Source organism: Sporothrix brasiliensis (genome assembly GCF_000820605.1).
Source record: "Sporothrix brasiliensis 5110 chromosome Unknown Cont22, whole genome shotgun sequence".
Taxonomy (NCBI): Eukaryota; Fungi; Ascomycota; class Sordariomycetes; order Ophiostomatales; family Ophiostomataceae; genus Sporothrix; species Sporothrix brasiliensis.
In genome coordinates, this window is record NW_024467141.1 from 2372189 (window position 1) to 2385179 (window position 12991).

A 12991-nucleotide genomic window follows, 5' to 3' on the forward strand; every position below is an offset into this window, starting at 1 on the left:
ATTAGACGGACTGGCTGGCGCCTCTATGTGAGCTCCATAAACGGAAGGAGGACCCGGATCTCGATCCATTGGCGACGAGCAACTACGTAGCTACCCTTGTAACCAGGGGAGCTCCCAAGTAGACCAGTGAAAATGGCAGTAGCAAGACGAATGCAAAAGCAAAAGAAGCAAGAGGGACCAGTGATGACTCTGAGTTGAGGTGGGTCGTCAGGGGGCGCGGAGCTTCCGGCTGTGTCGCGACAAGGAAAGAGCGATGGCATCAAGGCCAGCCTGATATCTGCCATTGCCTTCTGCCATTGCCTTCTGCCATTGCCTTTTGCCATTGTGGTTATGTCGCCATCGACTAGCGGGATTCCATCAAAAGCGCAGGCGCCCTGGCGGGCAAAATGCACTAAAACAGTCAGCCTTGCGGCACTCCAATACGATGCCCCAGCCCCTAATTAGTTGGCCAATGCTCGGTAAGGAGCACATTCCAGCGCATCCCCAGCCCCTAATTAGTTGGTGGGCCAGCATGCAGCAGTGATCTGGGGCAAAGCTTAGAAGGGCTCCACGTCCCCCCTGCAGACACTGCAAGGTCGCCGTCCGCTAGGTACTAAAGGCCACTAAATTTCTGGTTGGGACGGGCAGCTCCACTAATTCTAGCGGCTTGGTGTGTCGTTGGCTTCAGTCTTACCCTGTCTTGTCTTTGTCGTCTTCTGACTCGTCTGACTCTTTTTGTTCTTTGACACACACTCAACCACGATCCTCATCTTCTGTGTCTCTTACCCCTTTTCATCGCATTCTCTCGTCTTGCAATCCGTCTTCTCTGGTATTTTCTGCCTGTACATATATATTGTATCAGGCCTACAGCATCCCTCCGCGCATTTCGTCCGCATCGCCACTCTATATTTTGCCTCACTCTCCACGCTTCGCCGACGAGATCCTTTACGCCTTCTACGACCCTCGACGAGCCACGATCGACGTCCGGTCCAAAGACCGCTCGCTGTGTCCGGTAGCCGGCCGCCCGACATGTGCCGCTTCTTGGTACGGCTCTCGCTGGCCTTGCCTTGTATGCCCGCCCTCTGTCTAGCCTATGCTAACACATCCCAGGTCTACAAGGGCAGCGACGAGATCCTGCTCTCGAAGCTGATCCTCGACCCGACCCATTCCATACTAAAGCAGTCTTTCGATGCCCGTCTGCGACTGGTACGTTGATATCTCCCTCGTCTGTTTCTTAGAGCACAACGATTTAGAACACAGTATACCAACACCCCCAGGACACCCGACGCGGCCAGAACAATGCCGATGGCTTCGGCATCGGCTTCTACACCGACCCCAAACTGGGCCAGACCCCCTGCCTCTTCCGCTCCACCGTCCCTGCCTGGAACTGCTCCAACCTCGAACGCATTGCCAGCAAGACCGCCTCCCGCCTCGTCTTCGCCCACGTCCGCGCCGCCACCGACGGCACTCTCAGCGAGGACAACTGCCACCCGTTCTCCCACGGCAGCCTCATGTTCATGCACAATGGTGGCCTGGGCGGCTGGAAGCACATCAAGCGTCGCCTGACCGAGCGCCTCGCCGACAAGTGGTACCATGTCGTCAATGGCGGCACCGACAGCGAGTGGGCGTTTGCGCTGCTCCTCGACACGTTGGAGCGCATGGGCTGCAACCCGAGTGCGCAGCCGGACAAGGGCTTTGGCCCCGAGATTCTGCGGAGAGCCATGCTGCGCACCATTGCCACCATCAACGAGCTGATCGACCAGATCCCCGAGAGCGTGATCCATGCCGAGAACGTCGACACCCGAAGCCTGCTCAACTTCGTGCTGAGCGACGGCCACAGCGTCATTTGCACGCGCTACATCAACAGCGCCACCGACCAGGCGGCCAGCCTCTACTACTCCTCCGGCAGCCAGTGGGAGAAGCGCCCGGCGCCCGGCGACAACAAGGACTACCAGATGCAGCGGCGCGACAAGGGCGCCGACGTCGTGTTGGTCGCCAGCGAGCCGCTGACGTTTGAGCGCGAGAGCTGGGTCAACGTGCCGACCAACTCCATCTTGACGATCCACGGTCAGACCGTCATGGTGCACCCCATTATCGACGCCTACTCGAACCGCGGCCCCGCGCACTCGCGGTCAGCCGCCTTTGTGCAGACCAAGGGCCTCGTGGCCAACGAGAAGATCTCGCTTCTGCCCCGCGCGGCGAGCCCCTTCCCGGTATCCGCGACTCCCGACATCATCGAGCCACCGTCTAAGAAGCTGCACGGCCCAACCATCCCTCTCCATGCATTTCGGTCCCGCCACGGCGAAGGCACCAGCAACGGCACCAGTTGGCCCAATGTGCCCTATGCCTCGACCAGCGCGGCAGCTGGTGCAGCAGGGCTGGTGGCAGTGGGGTCCACGGTGCCTGCCGCGACACCGGCCGACGGCGCATCGTCTTCCACATCCGCACCGCCACTCGCCAGGCAACAATCAGGCAGCTCGCCGGCCCAGGGCAACATCAAGAAGAAGCGTATGTCGCTCAACGAGCTGGAACAGGTGCACGGTTTTGGTGCTGGTGCCGGTGGCTACGGCGAAACGGAGCCGATTACGCCCATCACGCCCGCCGAGCCGCCTCGAAACAACTACGGTGATCCAAACAAGATTGCACGCTTCTTCCCTGAGCTCACCTTGTCAACATAGGGACCTGAAGGGGAGGCACCGCAAGGTGACCCACCTCGTACTGGGCCCGACCCTATCATACTGCCTGGCGGCAGAGGGGCTGGTACACACGCAGATACGGATGCCGACGAGGGTCACTGCGGCAGTATGCATTGTTTTACATGTATAAAATGAAGGGATGTAGGTATTGTCGACCACGTTTTGGGATGGCATGGTCGATGAGCTGACCAGTTTTCTTGTTTGTATTTCTTGTCCGTTTTTCCTTTCGTCTTTTCGCAGCTATGATACTCATGACTCGGGAGTTGAGATGTTTCTTCTTGCAGTCTACTTTTTCCCCTTGTGTGCACTAAGGTCTAGCTTTTCATCTGGCGTTGCTGTTTATCGTCTCATCCATTTTTGTTATTCTGCGTTTTGCACTTATCACCTAGCACATGTGTAACACCAGTACCAACTGTTTCATTCATCCGGAAAAATAGATTTACTATCCAACACTCATGAAATAAGAGACTCGCTAGCCACCATGCTCCTGCCATAATGCCATGAAAACCAAATACGATCGCGTAGTGTACATGCGATGAGCACAACCATATGCGCAGTCATATATCACGTCGCCGCTCACTTGACGCACATCAGTGCCTCTTCACCAAAGGCGGCTGCCACACTGCCCTCACGCTGCAGCATCGCGCCGACCCAAAGCCGCCCACCCTCTACGCTGCGCGCGCCAAACTTGACGACGACGCAGCCTCGGACCGCGGCGGCCGACCACAGCACACCATGCGCCGCTTCCAGCCGCAGGCGTTCCGCACGCCAGGCATCCAGGGACACCTTATCGGCAGTCGGCTCGGGCGTGTTTGTATCCCGAAAGTCACGGCCGCCGAGCCGCGGCAAGGCTGCAAATTCTGCCAAGAAAAACACGCCAGCCGCATCCACCAACGGACCGCGCAAGATCAGCGTGCCGACGACGGCCAGGCCTTGCAACGAGTCGCGGAGAGCGGTCCCTTCTGTCCCTGTGGACGGCGGCAGCGGGGCCACACCGCTGTCCAAATAGACGTGTGCCAGCATCACGGCGTCACGCACGAGCAGCCGGTTCCGATGTGGTATCGGTTTTGTGCCGGCAACGGTCGTGCGACCGCCGCTGTCGTCGCGGACGGCATCGCCCGTCGCAAGCCAGACCTCGTTGCGGCCCTTCCAGCTCGTAAAGCTCCAGTTTTCTCCGCGCGCCGCCCGTCCCTGCGTGACCCAGTCGAGCAGGCAGAGCGAGGGTGCCGTCTTGTCGACGCCGTCGACACCGCGCTCGTCGAGACGCACAACCTGCACCTGCTCGTACAGGCTCTCGGCAAACGGCTGCACGGGGTCCGGCAGCAGGCACAGTCCCGCGCCCGGCGCCACGTCTACGGTCAGGTTCTGCCGCGTGGGCACGGCGACAGGCGCCGCACGGCCGGCGCCCGTGGCCTTGAAGACTTTTGTGGTGCCCTGGGTCACGAGACTGAGGCGCGAGCCGGCCTGGACCTCAATGCGGAGATTGACCTGGTCGCCCGCGACAAGTCCGCCGCCATAGGACAGCATGAAGACGAGAGAGCTCCTTCGCCGGGCTGGGTCGGTCTCGTGCCCATCCTTGTTCGCGGCGGTCGCGGCCGGGGCGCCCACGCGCCCGAGGGTGCCCACGCCGGCACCGGTGGCCGGCGCAATGAGCTTCAGCGGATACTGATAGGAGACGGTGCCGAGGCTGGGTTCGCCATTGGGCGTGAGGGTGGCGACGATGCGGCCGTCGCCGGGGGTGGCCGTTGACGGCGGAAAGGGCGATATCATGCGGGGGAGCTGGCTGCGGACTTCCGACTGTGATATTGAGCCACGGGTCTCAGTCGCACTCACGGAGTGAAGTGAAAGAAAATGAGTAGACACGAAGCTTATTAAGTCTTCTTCTTCCTCACTCAAAAATGCCAATGCTCCCTTCCTTATCTATACTGGTGAGCTCCTGCCGCGTCCTGATTGTGGATTGTCAGTGGTTGTCACCTTAGCTCTTGCCGTTTTCATACAGAACCCCAAGCGATTAGTTCAGTGTAATCCAAGCTGTCATAAAGCGGGAAGGAGCGCTCGTCCCCCACCATATCATTACATGCCAGAAGACGCTAATTAGCACTGTGGGAGCGCTCAAATTGTGTGGATAGCACAGTCTGAACTAGCGCAAGTACTGTGCGATTCACTGAAGAGCAAGGCTTCAGGCACGCTGTTCGAAAATTTCAGGCGTCGAAAGCTCACTAAAAGGCAAATAAGCTCTTTTTGTGGACAGGACTGGTCTCATACTAATTTTTTCATCAACGCCTCTCAGTAACATCAGAAGGGCTGGTTCGCGCCTTCCCTGCCCAAAGCGTTTTATATTGCAGGGCAACTGCCCAAACGATCTCATTGCAATCAGGAGATTCTTTCCATACTTTTGAGAAGTTCATTTGGAAAAGCCTCAACATCATAAGAAAGAACACACGCGGTCAACACATACTCTCAAACAGCCCGCAATGCCCCCTCGCACAAGGCGAGGCGCGCCTGCTCGCGGCGGCGCGGCAGCGGCAGCAGGAAGCAGTGACGCACCAAATCAGGAGACACAATCATCACGGTCTGCCACCGTTCTCGCCGACATACCACCAGTATCGACGCCATCAACATCAGGACGGCCATCGGCCACGCCTGGACCGTCGGGGTCAGGATCGGCCGCGGCACGCTCGTTTGCCTTGAAGCCCAGGGCGGTCCGGCGCGCCGACGATGAGCGCAAAGCTCTGGCCGAGCAGGAGGAAAAAAAGTTCAACGACCGGGCAGCCGAGGACGCACGACGGCGACGAGCCAGCCGGGGACGTGGCGGGCGAGGCGGACGCGGAGGTCGGGGCCGGGGCCGGGGCGATTTTGCCGGTGGGCGTGACGGGTTGGTGCGCCGCACAGTGGCACCAGATGGACCTTTCTCACAAGTGCCGGGAGCGGCGGCCGGCCGAGGCGGCATCCACGACTTGGGCGGGTTTGGCGGCGGCGGCGGCGGCGGTGGGTTTGGAACAAGCGGTGGCCGGGGTGCAGGTGGTGCTGGCGGCAACTTCTCGACAGTATCTGCCAACGCCGAGTACGACTCCCGACTCAACACGGACACGTTCAACGCGCGCGGTGTGACAGACTACGGCGGCGGCGGCGATATCAAAGACGAGGTTGGCGGCGAGGCGAGCGGCAGCGGCACCCACGCGAGCAAAACGGGCGGCCCGTCCAAGCGATCACAACTGCTTCCGATGGGCATCCGGCGCGAGGAACACCGCGAGCCGGAAGTTGTTGTGGCCACGACGGCCGAGCTGGAGGCAGCCGATGCCGCTGCTGCCGCTGCAGCTTCTTTGTCCCTAGAAGAATCGTCCGACTCGGACTTGTTCATTGAGAACAGCGGCGCAGCGGCGTCTAGCAGCCTCCATGACGACAACCAGGTCTGGTCACGAGCAATCAAGACGCAGGGCGGCGTCAAGCTGGTCGGTGCCGACGGCGAGGAGATTGAGGTGACGGACATTGACGAACTGGCCGAGAAGCGGCAAGAGCTGGCGGCGGCAGCTGCCGCACGGGCTGCCGCCGCGCCAGGAACAGCTATCAAGACCGAGGACAGCGACGAGGAGATGCTGTCGCTCGACAGCGTGAGCGCCCAGCCCTCCTCTACCTCCAAAGTAGTGGCCAAGAAGTCCAAGAAGGCCCCCGCCGCTAAGAAAGATCCCGAGGACCTGGCCGTCGAGGAGGGCCTGCAGGCGATGCTGCACGACCTGGCCATGGACCCACCCTCGACGGACCAGCCGTCGATGTCTCTGCCTGGTGCAGGGGACAGTGAAGAGGCACAGGAACAGAAGCCACCGCCCGCACGCGAGGGCCGGCTTTTTCTGTTTCAATTCCCACCTGTGCTGCCGTCCCTCAAGACGTTTGAACCAAGCAAGGACGGCGGCGGGCCCAGCGGCGGCAGTTCTGGGTCAGAGGCGGGGGGGATCAAACGGGAGCCGGGAATGGACGATGATGTTGTCATGCTCGATGGCGTGGTGCCAGCCCCGATTGACCTGACGGAAAACGACAGCACCGATGGCAACAACAACAACAAGGAGAGCAACAAGCGCAGCACACCCTCGGACATTGGTGGCGGTGGCTTCTTGGGCACGCTCAGCATCCGGCAGTCGGGTCGGGCGGAGCTGAGCTGGGGTGGCATGACGTACGAGATGATGCCGGGCACGGACGTGCAGTTCCTGACGACGGCGGTGCTGCTGGAAGAGTCGGACGAGAAGCGCAAGCCGGGCGAGAGCGGCGGCCCTGCTCTGGTGGGCAATGCGTTTGGCATGGGTCCGGTGGGCGGCAAGTACAACCTTGTTCCGGTGTTTAGCGAGGAGGCCGAGTGGGCGGTCGACCCATCGGAGCTGGTGGTAGAGGAAGAGGATGAGGAGTATGGAGAGTAACAAGGAGTACGGAGTAGAATGAGGACGAGATGGAGCCGGGCATTCCTGGGTTGCATTTACATGTATTTTACGGCACACAAAACGGGGACACTTGCATACAGCACGGATCATTTCAAAATAGACAGTCTTGCCCACCAAAGGCAAGGCTACTTGGCAAGTCAATGGACAAATTCAAACAAAAGGTTCGCGGTGCGTCGTGATGATGGGAATGTCGTTGATGTTCGTGCGACAAGGCTAGATGCGCTTGTAAGCGGGTTAAGCAGCAAAGCGATTGCGACTTGCGATAAGCCCGAAACGTTCAGCGTCGTGCCTTCCTGCACACAACAAAGTGTCGTATACCAGGCTGCAAATACGTCTCCTCAAACAGCGACAATGGCCGGACTGGAACACAGACAGATTCGCTATGCAGCGGAGAGCGAGCTGCAGATAGTCGACGTCTGGGAGCTGCCCGAGAGCGAGCGCACGGCAGCCGCGACGAGCGACCGGTACTGGTTCATGTAAGTCGCCCACGCCGTCCAGGCCCCAAAACAGAGACTGTCTCTTGACCGCCAACAACAGATATGTTCATGGCGGCGCATGGCGTGATCCTCGATGCTTGACCGATACGGCCGTGCCGGCGATCAACCGACTGCTGGCCGAGGACCCGCCCTACATGAGTCGCAGCCGCATCGCGGGATTTGCATCCATTGGCTACCGCCTGTCTCCGCACCCCGAGTTCCCACAGGACCCCAAGACGACGCCTTTGGAGGAACTGCGCGCTGCAAAGCACCCAGATCACATAGATGACGTACGCGCGGGTCTGGCGGCGCTGGGCCGCGAAGGATTGTCAGCGGCCGGCTCGCCAGCCGACTACATCGCGCACGACCGGTACATTGTCTACGGACACTCGTGCGGCGCATTCCTGGCGTTCCAGCTGTGGATGGGCGACCTCGGCGATAAGACACTCCCCTGCGTCGTCGGCCTTGAGGGCATATACGACCTTCGCGGGCTGGTAGAGCGAGGCGGCAACCCTGCGCACGGCGGTGGACCCCGGACAGGGTTTGCGTCGGCGCTGGAGGCCATTGCCGAGGGAGCATTTGGACGCGACCGCAGCTTGTGGGACACGGCCAGTCCAGGACAGTACGACTTCTCGACGCTCGCCAAGGCGACGAAACCGCGCCTGGCGCTCGTGGCCTACTCGGACGAGGACGAGCTGGTAGACGGCGGCGAGATGGACACAATGGAGAAAACACTACAACAGGGTGTGGCAAAGAGCAACGGGCAGTTGCGTTACGTGGGCTTGCGGGATCTGCACGGGCGGCACGACGAGGTGCACGAAGACGGACGCGAGGTAGCAAGGGTGTTGACAGAAGCAGTGCGACAGCTGGATCGTCTGTCATAGGCATGAGTGAGAGCAAAAGTATGAAAGTACCCAATCGTATCTTATTAGAGAGAGCGATGTAGAAAACAAGAATTGGTGTCGTGAGTCATAAAATACCCTCGGTCCATCTTTCCGGTCCCCTTCTTGTTTCCCCAAATTCAAGTTTCCAATCTAGCCCGTATCTACGTATACCCCGAATGCCTCAAGAAAATCGAAATTAAAATCAAGAAAAGGAAAGTGGGTAGAAGGAAAGCAAAAGAACTCCCGCTGGTTCGGTAAACCCCATATGTTCGTAACTCGTGACATAAGAAATTAGGTGGACAGGCCCGTAGAGCCTCGTGCCAAAATGCATTAAATATTACCAAGAAACATTGTCTCCCGAGGAGAGAGACCAGATCGATCAGATTCACCGCCGCAGACGCCAGCCGACGGTGTAAATGCGCGTTGCGACCAGCACGCCGGCGCTCGCCAGAGTGGTTGCGGCGCCCCAGACCTGCGCAATGCGGTACGTGCTCGCCAGCGTCAGGTTGTTGGCGCCGCCGTTGGCCATGCCAATCAGGGCCGAGGCCGTGGGAGCGCCTGCGAGGGTGGCCACGGCCGCGACGACGCAGACGGTGCCGAAGCGGGCGCCAATGCGCGAGGACGCGTGCGACGACAGCTCGGCAATGGAGCCGAGCCAGACGCTCTGGACGGCGCCGTTGCAGAGGCCGAAGACGACGACAAAGACGTACATGCCGGCGGTTGAGGTGCCGACGGCGAGCCAGGCAAACACGGTGGCGGCGAGCATGACGGTGGTGATGATGTAGGTGTCGAGGGCGCCGGTCACGGCATCGGCGAGGGCGCCCGAGGCGAGACGCCCGGGGATGCCGAGGGCGGTGGACAGGACGAGGAGGAGGGTGGCCTGGTCGGTCGAGAAGCCGACGACGTCCTTGGCGTAGGTATTGATGTAGTAGTAGCCAAAATAGAGGCCCCAGAAGAGCAAGAAGGTGTTGGCCATGAAGAGCACGAACGGCAGCTCGCGGAACGCGGACCAGTCGACAATCTGGGCGGCAACGGCGGCAAGGCGGGCCGCGCGGGTGCGCGCAAAGCCGGCGTCGAGGTCAGACGCAGGGACGCCGAGCGCCGGCTTCGAAAGCGCCGCCGGTGGCACAGGACGCAGCAAAAGACCGGCACTGGTGCAGACCACGAGGGCCAGCAGCGTCGCGCAGCGCACGGCCCAGCCGAACCCGACGGCCGGCAGCAGAAACTGCACCACGACAGGCAGCAGTGCACCGCCCGCGCTGGTGCCCGTGGTCGTAACGGCGAGGGCCAGCGAGCGGCGCTTGTTGAAGTAGGCGCTGATGGACGGAAGCGCAGGCGCCGACAAGAGGCCGAGACCGACGCCCATAATGACGGCCTGGCAGAGGAAAAGGGCAGGCGGGACCGGGCCGCCCGTTGTTGTAGACGTGGAAGGCACGACCGGCGCGGCAAACGACGTGCCGAGCCCACCGGCCACCACGAGCAGAGTGCCCGCGGCAGTCACGTGCCGACTGTACCCGGCGTCTGCCAGCAGGCCAGAGACGGTCGAGACAAAGTAGGTCAAGAAGGTCTGGACGGAGCCGATCCAGCTGACGGCGCCGCTGTCGAGGCCGAGGGTCTGCGTGTAATGAAGCTGGTAGACGCCAAACATCATGGAGGTGCCCCAGGCGATGGTGTTGAGGAGAAAGCCGGCAACGACTTGGGACCAAGCAATGGCGCCGCCGTCGGGGGCGATCCACGGAAGCGCGGCCTCGCTGATGGGACCAGACACAAGGGCGGCCTCGGCATCGACAAACACGGTCTTCTCGTGCGCATTGTCCCTTTTCGTGGCGGCGTCCTCGCCGTCGTCCTTGAGCGTCACGGCCGAGCCGACGGGGAAGAACATCACCTCGACCTCAGTGGTCGGCGTGAATGCGTCCAGATCGTCGTCGGCCATGCCAGCCATGTCGGGCTCTTCGGGCCTTTCAGGTACGTCGGGTACTTCGAGCTCGTCCGCATCGACAGCATCGACAGCATCGACAGCATCGCCACTGGCGACAACAATGGCAACATCACCAGCCTCGTCGACGAGGGTGATGGCTGAGGCATTGTGTAGCAGTCTGCCGTCGGTGATGCCGCTCGTCTCCATGTCTGTCGACAAGTGGGCCATAAGACGGTGGAAAGAAGTGTCTGTTGTCTGTATGGTGATTCTTGTTAGTAGGCAAGGGGAGTGGCTGAGAGTGCGAGAAAGTGCAGAAAGCGCAGAAATGCGAGAAATGCGAAAATGTGGTGATGATGGCCGCCAAGGACAAAATGGATTTCTTTTCTTCTATTCAGAGGCGTTCTATGGTCAATAAAAATCAAATCCAAAACTTCGTCTGCTTCTTTTGTCTTCTTTCTTCCTGTCCGGACCAGAGTTGATCAACAAAAGGATCATCATATGGGCATCCAGGAGTCTGGTCTTTATAGGTGAGAAAAAGGCGTCCATTATCTACTACCATCCACTTTTTCTTTCCCTTTCGTTTCTTTTTTCTTTTGCCTGTTTCTGATCCGTATCTGCAGTCATTCCATCCTCTTGCAATGTCAGTCTATCATGAACCACCACCATCCTCCCTCGTGCTTTTCCGTTCCTCGGACATGGCTGACTCTAGTTCATACGCATAAGGGCGTATAAAACGAAAAAAGAAAAAGAAAAAGACAAAAGGGATGGGGGGAGGGCGTTGTCGTAGCAAAAAATAGGGGACACGCGGATGGGAGGGTGATGACAAAAGTCACGATAGTTGGACGGCGAGGGGGTAGAGTCAGACAAAGGATGGATGCCGCGGGCGCGTAGCAAGAAAGACGGCGACGAAAAAAGGGCATAACAATAAAAGAGGAGCCGAAAAGAGGAGCGTCGTTGGAGCTGTATATTCTGGAACGCTTTGGACCCTGACAAGTCGAATGGAGCTCGCTCCCAAACGGCAACCAAACGGCACTAGGAAGCGCTCGTAGCTTTCCATATCAAGAACCTTCGGCCCGGGCAATTGGGTCTTGTTACCATTCTGGGCCCATGGGAAGAGGACACGCAATACCTCTGAGAGGTACTCGCCAGTCGGCGTGGGAGGCAAAGAATGTAAAGACTCGGGCAAATGCATCGATAAGTTAAAAAGCAAGCAGCAGAAAACAGTCTATCTTCGGCATGTTGTATTTTATTTTTTGTTTTATGTTATCTGTTGTCAGTTCATTTTTGTCATTCCTCGCCTTCTATCCAAGAAAAGAAACTTCTTTCCCCGTAAAGGCGGTACTTCCAGGTGGCTGTGTAAGGAGGCAAATAAAAGTCAAAATGTACCCCGTCCTGTAAAGAGACTTTCAACATCATAAAAGGAGCCGCGCCATGCAAACGCTTGTCAGCATCGGCCGTTGCAAGGCATCCAGACCATCCCTTGATCGGCATCCGCATCCCGTCGCCTGCTATGTTTTGTCTTGCCTTTTGCTGTTTCTTGTTGCGTCTTGTTGTCTCTTGTTTCTTCTTGTTTCTTGTTTTTTGTATCTCCCTTGCCCTTCTGACTCTCATGGTACCTTTCCGGGTACCTTCGAGGCCATCCTTCACTCCCTTCCTGTCCGGATTCCCATTCATCCTCTTAAGCAACGTTCTTCACACCGCATCGACTGCACATCCACCATTCTCTTATTATCTTTTTGTCTGTCCTCTTTTATTTTCTTTTTTTCCTCGATTTTTCCGTTTTTTGTTATCTTTTCTTGTGTCATCTCCATCAATTTTTTTCGCGTCAGCTGGCTCGATCCATCCCGTTGTCGCTCGACTGTCGGATATGTCTTGACCCGAAAGGCGAGTAGTAAGAGAGTCCGAGGGGGGAGGATGAAGAGTTCACGCTCCTTCATCCCGGCTAACGCATCGCCGCTGGCCATTACCTTTTTGGCAGGTCCACGCTCGGCAGCTGCGGGCACTTGGACCCTTGGACCCTCGGATACTGGGGACACTTGTCCAGGTCCACCACGTAGGTCGTAGAACTGACGTGGAATGAAGAACGTGGACAATGGGGTCACAGAGGTCACGATGGTCACGACGTCCACGATGATGCGCTTGGATGGACGCGGATAGCTCGCGGTAGACAGTATCGTGGTCGCTCTCTGGCCCACAGCTCATCACACGCGGACCAGTGCTCACCGATACCCTCTTCTTTCACAACCGACAACGGAGATGTATGAGCACGGCGGGTGTGACCGTATTTCGATGGGAGGGGGGGAAGGGGTTGGCAGGAAAGGGCGAGATAGCAAAGCAATGGGAGACGGAAAGACAAAAACGACGAGAGAGACAAGACACAGGACGAGAGGGGATACATCGTGCGCGAGACAGACGATGGTGTTGGATGGCGAGGGTGGATTGCGCAAGAGCAAAACACGCAAAATACCCAACCCCGGGGGTGCGAGGAGACGAAAAAAACGACAAGATAACATCGTGAACATCCTTGGTGTGAGTGCCAGAAGAGATGCTGGGGGGATGGGGGTGGACGGAGTGGGAGAGGAAGAGAAGGAGGGGAGGAAGGGTGTAG

General features: G+C 58.7%; 5 protein-coding genes across 5 annotated transcripts; 3 read left to right on the plus strand and 2 right to left on the minus strand.

Moving 5' to 3' along the window:
- Positions 1–1008: 1008 nt before the first annotated feature.
- Positions 1009–2657, plus strand: SPBR_08372 (glutamine amidotransferase; the record flags this gene model as incomplete). Its single annotated transcript, XM_040766610.1, has 3 exons — positions 1009–1023; positions 1090–1185; positions 1257–2657. The coding sequence occupies 3 exons, from the start codon at positions 1009–1011 to the stop codon at positions 2655–2657; spliced, it is 1512 nt and encodes a 503-aa protein (XP_040614953.1).
- A 594-nt stretch (positions 2658–3251) lies between these two features.
- Positions 3252–4445, minus strand: SPBR_08520 (urease accessory protein; the record flags this gene model as incomplete). The annotated part of the gene is made up of 1 exon (XM_040766758.1): positions 3252–4445. The coding sequence occupies one exon, from the start codon at positions 4443–4445 to the stop codon at positions 3252–3254; it is 1194 nt and encodes a 397-aa protein (XP_040614954.1).
- A 704-nt stretch (positions 4446–5149) lies between these two features.
- SPBR_08280 (DNA-directed RNA polymerase-like subunit) lies at positions 5150–7084 on the plus strand (the record flags this gene model as incomplete). The annotated part of the gene is made up of 1 exon (XM_040766518.1): positions 5150–7084. The coding sequence occupies one exon, from the start codon at positions 5150–5152 to the stop codon at positions 7082–7084; it is 1935 nt and encodes a 644-aa protein (XP_040614955.1).
- Positions 7085–7456: 372 nt separating this feature from the next.
- SPBR_08577 (uncharacterized protein) lies at positions 7457–8465 on the plus strand (the record flags this gene model as incomplete). Its single annotated transcript, XM_040766815.1, has 2 exons — positions 7457–7581; positions 7643–8465. 2 exons carry the CDS (start codon positions 7457–7459, stop codon positions 8463–8465), a joined length of 948 nt encoding a protein of 315 aa, XP_040614956.1.
- A 385-nt stretch (positions 8466–8850) lies between these two features.
- On the minus strand, positions 8851–10590 carry SPBR_08336 (major facilitator superfamily transporter monocarboxylate; the record flags this gene model as incomplete). Its single annotated transcript, XM_040766574.1, has 1 exon — positions 8851–10590. One exon carries the CDS (start codon positions 10588–10590, stop codon positions 8851–8853), a length of 1740 nt encoding a protein of 579 aa, XP_040614957.1.
- Between the last annotated feature and the right edge of the window lie 2401 nt (positions 10591–12991).